The 9,997-nt window shown below is 50.8% G+C and overlaps 1 protein-coding gene across 1 annotated transcript; it reads left to right on the plus strand.

Moving 5' to 3' along the window:
* Positions 1-2,951: 2,951 nt before the first annotated feature.
* Positions 2,952-8,345, plus strand: PIM1 (Pim-1 proto-oncogene, serine/threonine kinase). Its single transcript, NM_174144.2, is given in 6 exon segments — positions 2,952-3,444; positions 3,559-3,665; positions 3,775-3,825; positions 3,924-4,290; positions 5,858-6,034; positions 6,783-8,345. Coding segments are annotated over 6 exon segments (942 nt in total). The 5' UTR covers positions 2,952-3,362; the 3' UTR covers positions 6,941-8,345.
* The last annotated feature ends 1,652 nt before the right edge of the window (positions 8,346-9,997 follow it).

Below are 9,997 nucleotides of genomic sequence, written 5' to 3' on the forward strand. Positions count from 1 at the left end.
CACAGGTGTGCTTGTTTTTATTATTACAACTACAGGTTGATGAATCAAAACATCAAATTCCCTACCTTTGAAGAGTAACTTTTAATGCAAAATATACTTGAATGTTTAATAATCATCTTTAAAAGCGGTTTTAAGTAAATAAAAGCTCTTTTCCAAGCAAGGTCCATGTTTTATAACTTCCAGCTGTGAAGTACCCATCATATGAAGCAGACATATGAGATGTTAATCACTCTAGCTAACGCTAATTTAAGATTGAACCCTACAAAGATCTAGAGAAAGTGAATTTGACTGAATGTATACAACTAGTTTGAATCATATTCTCTCCCAAGATGATTAAAATCTAACTAGCTAGCGTTTTATCCTTGAAACTTCCAAGGTGCAAGACCATCCCCAAATTCTTCCTTTTCATCATCGTTATAATCATAATCAGCATCATTGCCATCATAGCTAATATTTATTGGAAATTTACTTCGTGCCAGTCTACGAGCTTTATGTGTAGAATTTCACTTGCTCCTTACAACAGTCCTATGAGGGAGGTGCCATTATTTCCATTCAGAGTCTAAAGCAGTTTGAGGAACGATCAAGCTGATTGATGAAAGGTTAAGCAACTTCATGAATGTCACATTAACTAGTAGGTGCCAGATCCCAGATCTGAAAGCAGGCTAACCCAGTTTAAAGATTGTTCCTAACCTTTATTTTACTTTGCCTAAGCCCACTTAATTCACTTAAATTTGGTATAAAATGACTTTAATCATGACCTTTTTGTTGGGACCCATTTTGGTTTTTCCCTTCATCAATGAATATTGGATAAAGTATTCATTCAAGGAATAGGAAGACAAGGTATAAATAACTGAAAAGTTAATAGATTAAAAAAAAAAAACAAGAAACAAATACATGATTAAGTGGCATAGACAGTTTGCCTAGCAATCTGGGGTGGAACTATTTTGTGTCCTGAAGTCTGGAAAGACTTTAAATGAAAGTGTAGAGGGGGCATTCTCAGAACAAGTTGACTACCTCTACAAAGGCAGAAAGTCCAGCTCTACAAAGGCTGGACAAGTGGGAACAAGTGAGAATAGTCCAGTAGGGCTTATGAGAGGTGGGGGTCACATACATTGATTGATACTTGATGTCTTACTCAGTACCAAGGACAGTTTTAGAGCCCAACAAGAGGAAAATTTTGGATAGTCAGGAGTCGAATTTGTGTTCTCTTCTTTTCTTCTCTTAGCTGTTGTATGACCCTGTGTCATTTTATTTATGTTTCATTTTCCTATCTGTAAAAAAGGAATAATTCTTGTTCCCTTGGGCTTTTTCCTAGTCATCAAAAATGAATGTTAGGCCACAGTACACAAAAGGAAAATATGTAATATTTCATAAGATAATAAAAGTTGTGAAATATCTGAGCATCTTTATATAACAGCATTGTAGAAAACTTTTAATGAAACATTTAAATTCATTAATGAGTGCAGCTATACAGATCCTCAGACCTCATTTTTTAAGTGGCAGAAACTTGAAAAAAAATAAACAGAGGATGTAGTTAGCTTTCAATTACTTACGAGGACCCGACAACTCAATTTAAGGATTACAAAGAATTTTAATTTACTCATTTCACACGTCGTTATCAACTCTACAAGAAGTTTAAAAGGACAAAGGATGAAAGTCGAATTGGTCAGTTTCCGTGTTATTTCCAAGGGGGCATGGAGCGGGGGTGAGGGGGGAATTTCCTTTGAGTCAAGACTGGGGGCAGCCAATAATTGCTATTATTGCCTGACTGGTAATAACAGGATGATGAGAAGGTGAATACAACGTGAAAACTCTGATTACATCTAGCGCGCCTTCCCACCCTCGCTTTTAGATAAGGCATTTTCCTCTCTCTCCCGCCCTCACAGAAGGGGCTGAGACAGCATCTGGCATCACAATACTAACATTTGTTTCGTGATTTCCTCTTTACTGGGCACTCTGACACACATCAGACTTCTTCGGCATCAGGATTCACTGGAACCTTTCTGCTTTTTTTAAAACATAAAAATCTGCCAGGGGATCTGGGGGCCGATCTTTTCACTGGCTGTGACAATCGCGATCTGGACCCCTCCCCCGAGCGAGCGGAGCTCTCCGGGTTTTATTCCAGGCCTGTGACACCTCCGTGAAGCCGCCGTTGTGACTCACATCTTGCAGATCCTGCGCCCCCAACATCCAAACCCCAGAGAATCCAGCCCGAGCCCACAGCGCGTGGTCAACCCGCCCAAGCCGACTTGGAGGTCTCGCGTCTGAGTCACACAGAAAGACCACCCTCGTCGGCACCCTCCCCCCGCCCCCCCCCCCCCCACACACACACAGTCGCTCACACCCCGGCGCGCCGGCCGCCGGGCCTCGGGGCCTGACACACCAACGGCTGTCTTCTCTGCGCAACTTGTTATGCTCCAGCTCTTAGCCCTTGACCCAAAAACCCCGAGAAATGGAGAGCCGCAGAGCCGGCCTCGGGCGGCCTTTGATGGCTTTGTTATTGTTTGGGTTTGAATCGATACGCCCCTCCCCATCCTTCCTCCCTCGCGGCTCAACACCCGGCTCCCGCCTCCCCGCACGCCCCGCGCCCCTCCCCCTCCATTTTGGCGCCTTTTCCTTCCCGCCACGTCGTGGCGGCGTAGAGACCATTCTGACCGCGAGAGCCGGGGCGGGGCGTGGGCGGGGAGCGCGCCTCGTTATGCAGATGAGCCGGCCTCTGGTTGGCTGAAGGCGCGCCGGCGGGGGCGGGGCCGGGGCGCGGCGACGGAGCGCGAGCGGGGAGGCGGGGGGGTGCGGAGGGGAGTCGCCCTGTCCCGCCGCTCCCCCACCCCCTCTCCTCCCCCTGCCGGCCCGGCCGCCCGGCTTCCCCCGCCTAGGCCTCCCGGAGAGGCCCCGCCCCATCCCCGCCCGCCCGCGCGCCCCCTCCCCGCCGGCGCGCTCCGCCCCTTTTACTCCTGGCGGCAGGGCGAGCCGGGCGTCTGCTGCAGCGGCCGCGGTGGCGGAGGAGGCCGGAGAGGACTTGGCGGCTGCGGCGGTGGCGGGACCGGCAACAGCAGCAGCAGCAGCAGCTACAGCTATACACTCCCTGTGCCGCAGCGCTGCCACACCAGCCCCTCGAGCCGCCCACCCTGCCGCCCGCGGCGCTGCCTGACCCTGCCGGCGTGTCCGTCAGCCGCCAGCCCCGGCAGCGCCCCCAGTCGTCCTCCGACTCGCCCTCGGCCTTCCGCGCCAGCCGCAGCCGCAGCCGCAACGCCACCCGCAGCCTCAGCCCCGGCCTTAGGCACAGCCGCCGGCGCAGCCCCAGCCCCTACTGCAGTAGCTCCTCCAGACACAGCCTCTTCGCCGACACCCTGGAGGTGGGGATGCTCTTGTCCAAAATCAACTCGCTTGCCCACCTGCGCGCCGCGCCCTGCAGCGACCTGCACGCCACCAAGCTGGCGCCGGGTAAGTGCCTCTCTCCCCCCAACCCTGGATGGAGGTGGGGGGCGGCTGGACCTCGAGGGTGGGAGCTGGGGGGCTCGCGGGCCGTCACTGAGTCTCTTGGGACTCCTTTCCTAGGCAAGGAGAAGGAGCCCCTGGAGTCGCAGTACCAGGTGGGCCCGCTCCTGGGCAGTGGCGGCTTCGGCTCGGTGTACTCAGGCATCCGTGTCGCCGACAACTTGCCGGTGAGTGGGTGCCTGGCTTGCGGGGAGGGCGAGCCGGCCGGGGCACGCCGGTGTGTTTTGCCCCCCGGCGAGGGAATCTCTAACAGAGACTCTATGGGGGGCTTTCCAGGTGGCCATCAAGCACGTGGAGAAGGACCGGATTTCCGACTGGGGAGAGCTGGTGAGTATCCTGGAGGGAGCGACCCCCCGGGATGGGTGGAGTGGGGCACCCTGTGACCCGCCCCCGCCCTAACTGCAGCCCCCCTCGCCCCTCTGCAGCCTAATGGCACCCGAGTGCCCATGGAAGTGGTTCTGCTGAAGAAGGTGAGCTCGGGCTTCTCCGGCGTCATTAGGCTCCTGGACTGGTTCGAGAGGCCCGACAGTTTCGTCCTGATCCTGGAGAGGCCGGAGCCGGTGCAAGACCTCTTCGACTTTATCACGGAAAGGGGGGCTCTGCAGGAGGAGCTGGCCCGCAGCTTCTTCTGGCAGGTGCTGGAGGCGGTGCGACACTGCCACGACTGCGGGGTGCTTCACCGCGACATCAAGGACGAGAACATCCTTATCGACCTCAATCGCGGCGAGCTCAAGCTCATCGACTTCGGGTCGGGGGCGCTGCTCAAGGACACCGTCTACACGGACTTCGATGGTGAGTCAGGCCTGAGGGGGAGCTCCCCGGGAGGGGAACTGCCCAGGTGACTCGGTCTGGCCTGGAGGCCTCGGCAGGCTTCCCTCCCCGGCCCTTTGTAAAGGTCATCGGGCCGCCTGGCTCGATGCTAACAGGGGTGGGGCGAAGGAGGGCTTCCCAGGGTAGGAAAGCTGGGAATTTCGAGCCAGCTGAACCTGTAATGTCTCTGGCATGAATTTATTTTTTAAGTGAAATTCAGTGGGTTCCAAGCTTTCTCCATGAATAAGAGGTTGTGGGCAACCGGCCGTAGCCCAGATTTCTGAAGTCTGACCCAGTTTCCCCGCCAGTAGAAGGATGGGAGGGAGGGGGACAGGAGGAGGAGAGAGCGGGAGAGATGAAAATTGATTGCCGGTTTTGTCATTTTTGTTTTGATTTATAAGGGAGTTTTCGGTGAGGTAGTTTTTAGAGCTGCAGTGTGTGTGTGTGTGTGTGTTTTTCCCCTCCCCTTTGATCTAGGGACGAATAAGGAAGAGAAGAGTAGTTTCACTAAATAATTCATTTTGTTGGTTCTTGTTATTATTATTTTACTTTGGTGGTGATGTGGAGTGAGGGAGTCGGGAATGAATGTTGTGAAATAGGATCTCTTGCTGGTTTGAAAATTAGTTGGGTGTCTCCACAGAGAGGATGAAAACCTATCCTAGGGAGGGGCTTGGAGCGGGTTCTTTCAGAAAAGATGGAATGGAGAGCTCGGAGATCAAAGCAGAGGAGGGTGGGTCATCATCTGAGCGGCTTAACCTAACAAACGACAGCCTTTCAAAACTTGTGACTGGGGCTTGTGGTTTATGTTTATTTGCCCTTGGAGGACGCTGGGTTGGGCTGTATTTTTTTTTGTATTTAACAGTTAATGGCTGGCCGGGTCCTCCCATGTTTTTTCCTTCCAGTCTTTGCTGCCCCCTGGTGAGCGCCAGCGGGATGGCCCCACATTTTTTTTTTTTTTTTACAACTCAAAGTTTGTAAACAGGAATCACGTGGTCTGAAGCCAGCCCAGCAGCGCAACCTCTCCGTGGATGGAGGAAGGGGTGTGGGTGTCTGCCCTTGCATTCAGAGGCCTCTTAAAGGGCACCCTGACTTAGGATATTGTGCAAGTGTCCTTGCCTGGATCATATCTGAGGTGGCACTCTAACCCGCTCCTGGGCAAGGACCTTTAATGCAATTTAAGGATAGTCTGTGGAGATACTTTCCTTGATTATGTATGTGTTCATCTCCTCCAGTTGTGGGTGGTCCTCCCACATCCAAGCCTGGTGCTTGGGTCTGTGGCTGGCCCTGTTCGTTTCTTGGAGCTGTTTGTTTATGGTCTGGGCTGATAGAGAAGTCCGTAATGCTTTGGGTTGGAGAGTTGCCATAAGCTGCTCAACCACTCCTGTTAGCCCTGGGGAGGGGGCGGATTGGAGTTCACTCAGCTGCTGACAGAAGTAGGGTGGTGCCTTTTTTTTTTTTTTTTTTTTAAGTTACTCAGCATACCTCTCAGTTGCTTTGAGTTTTATTTTTGCTAAAAGCATGTTTTCCTTCTTATTCCCCTGACGCCCAGGGACCCGAGTGTATAGTCCTCCAGAGTGGATCCGCTATCATCGCTACCATGGCAGGTCGGCAGCCGTCTGGTCTCTGGGGATCCTGCTGTATGACATGGTGTGCGGAGATATTCCCTTTGAGCACGATGAGGAGATTGTCAGGGGCCAAGTTTTCTTCAGGCAGCGGGTCTCCTCAGGTAACTTCTGGGAAGCCCCTTATTGAGGAGAGGCTGGAATCACGAGGCTGATAGTCCCCGACGAGCTTGGAGAGCTTTACTCCCCAGGAGAGGCTGTGACCCTTGGTTTAGCAGGATTCTTGGCCAGTGATTCATGCTAGAGAGCCAGTCTGCAGGAATCAAATGATGTGCATTTGTGGGTGTTTTTGCACCTGTGAGAATATTAGGAAGAAAAAGATCATTTAGTATCACTGAAAGATTTTTTTCGTTTGTTTTTGAGTATCCAAAAATCCTGATCCCTTAACTCCTGGCTGTTTTGCCTGGGAGTAAAAAGTTGAGGGCTCTTTGAGCCTTCTCCCTTAAGGCAGGCCAGGCCCTCTAAATACTGCAGTTCCAGTGACCTCATCGTGGGTGGTGTTCATATTCATAAGTCGGTAGGTGAATTGAATCACCTCATCATGCTTAGTGATGGCTCATCAAAATCCCTTGTCATCATCCTTCCTATTTTTGGTAAGTGGGCGTCGTGGGAAAGGTCTTGAAGTTTGAAAACCACAGGTTTAAGAGGGGAGCTTTTTTTTTTTTTTTTTTGCTGAAAGCAAACTGGAGGATCTAGATGTTAGTTAATACCTTCTCATTGAAGAGGCAGCCTTCTAGAAAGGGCCCGGTCTCTCGATTGGATCCCTGACCTGTGGGCCCCTGGGAAGCAAGGTGGGAAGACCTTTACATTGCAAAAGCAAGTTGAGTCATTCTAACCCCTTTCTTTCTCCAGAGTGTCAACATCTCATTAGATGGTGCTTGGCCTTGAGACCATCAGATCGGCCAACCTTCGAAGAAATCCAGAACCATCCGTGGATGCAAGACGTCCTCCTGCCCCAGGAAACTGCTGAGATCCATCTCCACAGCCTGTCGCCAGGGCCCAGCAAATAGCTTCTCCCACAGGTTTTTCCCTCCCTGTCAGATGCTCAAAGGAGGGGAAGTGTCTTGTCTCCAGCTTCCCAAGTACCAGTGACACTTAATCTCCAAGCAGGACAGTGCTTGATACAGGAGCAACATACACAACTCATTCCAGACCCCAGGCTCCTGGAGGCTGCCTCCCAAAAAGGAGGAAGAGACTCCACTCCAGGCGTCCTAGGCCTCCACTCCTCCCATAGAAGCTCTCCTTCTCACTGATGTCCAGCATCGCTGGGCTCTGCAAAATCCCAGGGGTGGGCGGCGGTGGGGGTGGGAGTAGGTCAGGATCCTGCCATGGAACTGTTCCCTTCATCAAGAGTTCTGCTGAATGCCCTGACGGGTCGGGCGGGGGCGGGGGCGCGCGGGTTGGGGTGGGTTAGCATTAGCACCATTTTAAGTCCCTGTCACCTCTTCCGACTTTCTGAGTGCCTTCTGTGGGGACTCCGGCTGTGCTGGGAGAAATACTTGAACTTGCCTCTTTTACCTGCTGCTTCTCCAAAAATCTGCCTGGGTTTGGTTCCCTCTCTTTCTCCCTTCCCCCTTTCCCCCCATCCTTCATGTGAAAGGTGCCATGGAAGAGGCTACAGGGCCAAACGCTGAGCCACCTGCCCTTTTTCCACCTTTAGTAAAACTCCCAAGTGAACTGGTCTTCCTTTTTGGTTTTTACTTAACTGTTTCTAAGCCAAGACCTCACACACATACACACACACACACACACACACACACATACACACACACAAATGCACAAACAATGCAAATCAACAGAAAAACTGTAAATGTGTGTACAGTTGGCATGGTAGTGTACAAAAGGATTGTAGTTGATCTAATTCTTTTTTAATTTTGCCTTTTAAGTTATTTTACCTATTTTGTTTTGGGTTTTTTTTTTTCCTTGGAAAGATGATGCGCGTTCTAACCTGGAGGTCAATGTTATGTATTTATTTATTTATTTATTTGGTTCCCTTCCTGCTCCAAGCTTCCACGGCTGCTGCCATAGTTTCTTTTCTCTCCTTTCCTCCTCTGACTTGGGGACCTTTTGGGGAGGGCTGCGATGCTTGCTCTGTTGGTTTGTAGGGTGACGGGACTCAGGCGGGATAGCTGCCGCAGCTCCCTGACTGCTGCGGGGGGGCCCCCTCGCCGGCTTCCCCAAGTGGGCGTGGGGTCCGGGGGGTGATGGGGGAGGGGCGTTGCTGACTTGTGTATATAGGATAGATATATGAAAAGCAGTTCTGGATGGTGTGCCTTCCGGATCCTCTCTGGGGCTGTGTTCTGAGCAGCATGTAGCCTGCTGGTTTTATCTGAGTGAAATACTGTACAGGGGAATAAAGAGATCTTATTTTTTTTTTTTTTTATACTTGGCGTTTTTTGAATAAAATACTTTTTGTCTTAAGTTGTGGCTTAAGTGTTATCCATACAGAGGCATGCTAATGTGCCAAGTGCCAAAATCTACCCTGGGAAGGAAAGGGGGAGTGGTCTCTCTGAATCTGATTGCTTGCCATAGGGCTTCTGGGATACACACTTTTCTGAAATGAATGTATGGCCAAAGAGTAGATGGGCCAGTTCTTGTGTGGACGAGATTTGGCTGCAGGGGCCCAGTGAAATCCCAACCTCTGTTCCCAATATGAATTATATTAGGGCTGGGCTAAACCAGCACTAGTCAGATTTCATGAAAGGCCACTGGAAGTTCCATAGGCATGGAACAGTAGAGCATTTGCTGGAAAGTTCCACTGGACAAGGAGACCTAGAGATGCCAAAATCTTGCTAAGCTACCAGTTGAGGCTGTTTGCGATTATCTCTCCCACTAGTAAGACATTTTGAGCATGTGCCCTTGATACATGTTGAGTTTACTGGAATACTATATACTTGTGCTATTTCTAAGTTCTGATTCAAGTTCCCTTCACCTTTGGTGTGGGGTTTAGTCATTGACAACAATCAATAAACAAGAGTTTTCCTCCAGTAGTTGCTCAGTCGTGTCCCAACTCTGCGACCCCAAGGACTGTAGCCTGCCAGGCTCCAATGCCTATGGAATTCTCCAGGCAGGGATATTGGAGTGGGTAGCTGTTCCCTTCAGGGAATCTTCCTGACCCAGGGATCAAACCCATATTTCATGTCTCCCGCATTGGCAGGCAGATTAGCATCTGAGCCACCAGGGAAGCCCATTCCTTTCCAATGTGCTTCACAAAAAGTTTTGTAATGAGATGGTTTGATCCCTGGGCTGGGAACCTAAGCTTGCGTGCTCTAAAGCCCCTGTGCTGCAACGAAGACCCAGCACAGCCAAAAAAAAAAAAAATGCTTATAATGGGAGTGGCTGAAATGTTAGCTCTGCCATTTTCTTACTGCTTATGCTGGGATAATTAGCATTTTCAGTCCAAGGCTTGTTTGCAGGGATCTGTTTAAGCCCCGTGTTCATTATGTGAGAGTTTAAATGGTAGAATCCACGAATGCACTTGGTGCACGTGGCCCGACTCCCATCTGATGCGCTGAAAGTACACTGCAGTACCACTGTCCGTGTGCGTATCAAGTATTTGTAAAATACTGGTTTCTCGTTTCTTTAGAAGCCATCAGTAGCAGACTTCCCCTTGGGTCATCCTGCTCCCTACCGCCGGTGCATACACACACCCTCTGACCACTGGCCCAGATGCTGTCTTGTCAGGCTGAGGGTCCAGGCTGCAAATACCGCTACTCATGTCTACCCTTAAGCTTGGACTGGATCCCAAATCCTGGCTCAGCCCCCATGTGGCCATCAGAGAGGAAGGAAGGATTTCTTGGTTCTAGGGAGCTAATTTTGTCAGGTCCCCTTTTCTCTATGCCCCCTGCTCCCCCCCTGCCCCCATCCACACCAAACACACGCAGAAACTCCAATCTCTTGGAGCATGGGGGTTGCATACCTCATCCTTTCCAGTAAAGCTGACACTTGGCCTAAAAGTTACTCCAAACTTCTAACGAAATCAAAGCCCCACCCTTTTTTCCCTTGAAGTTTCTGGCAGTTTCCCCATCCTCTATGGAGACTGCCAGGGATGATGATAGGAGATAGTG

The sequence above is a fragment of the Bos taurus genome, chromosome 23 (assembly GCF_002263795.3).
Source record: "Bos taurus isolate L1 Dominette 01449 registration number 42190680 breed Hereford chromosome 23, ARS-UCD2.0, whole genome shotgun sequence".
Classification (NCBI taxonomy): Eukaryota; Metazoa; Chordata; class Mammalia; order Artiodactyla; family Bovidae; genus Bos; species Bos taurus.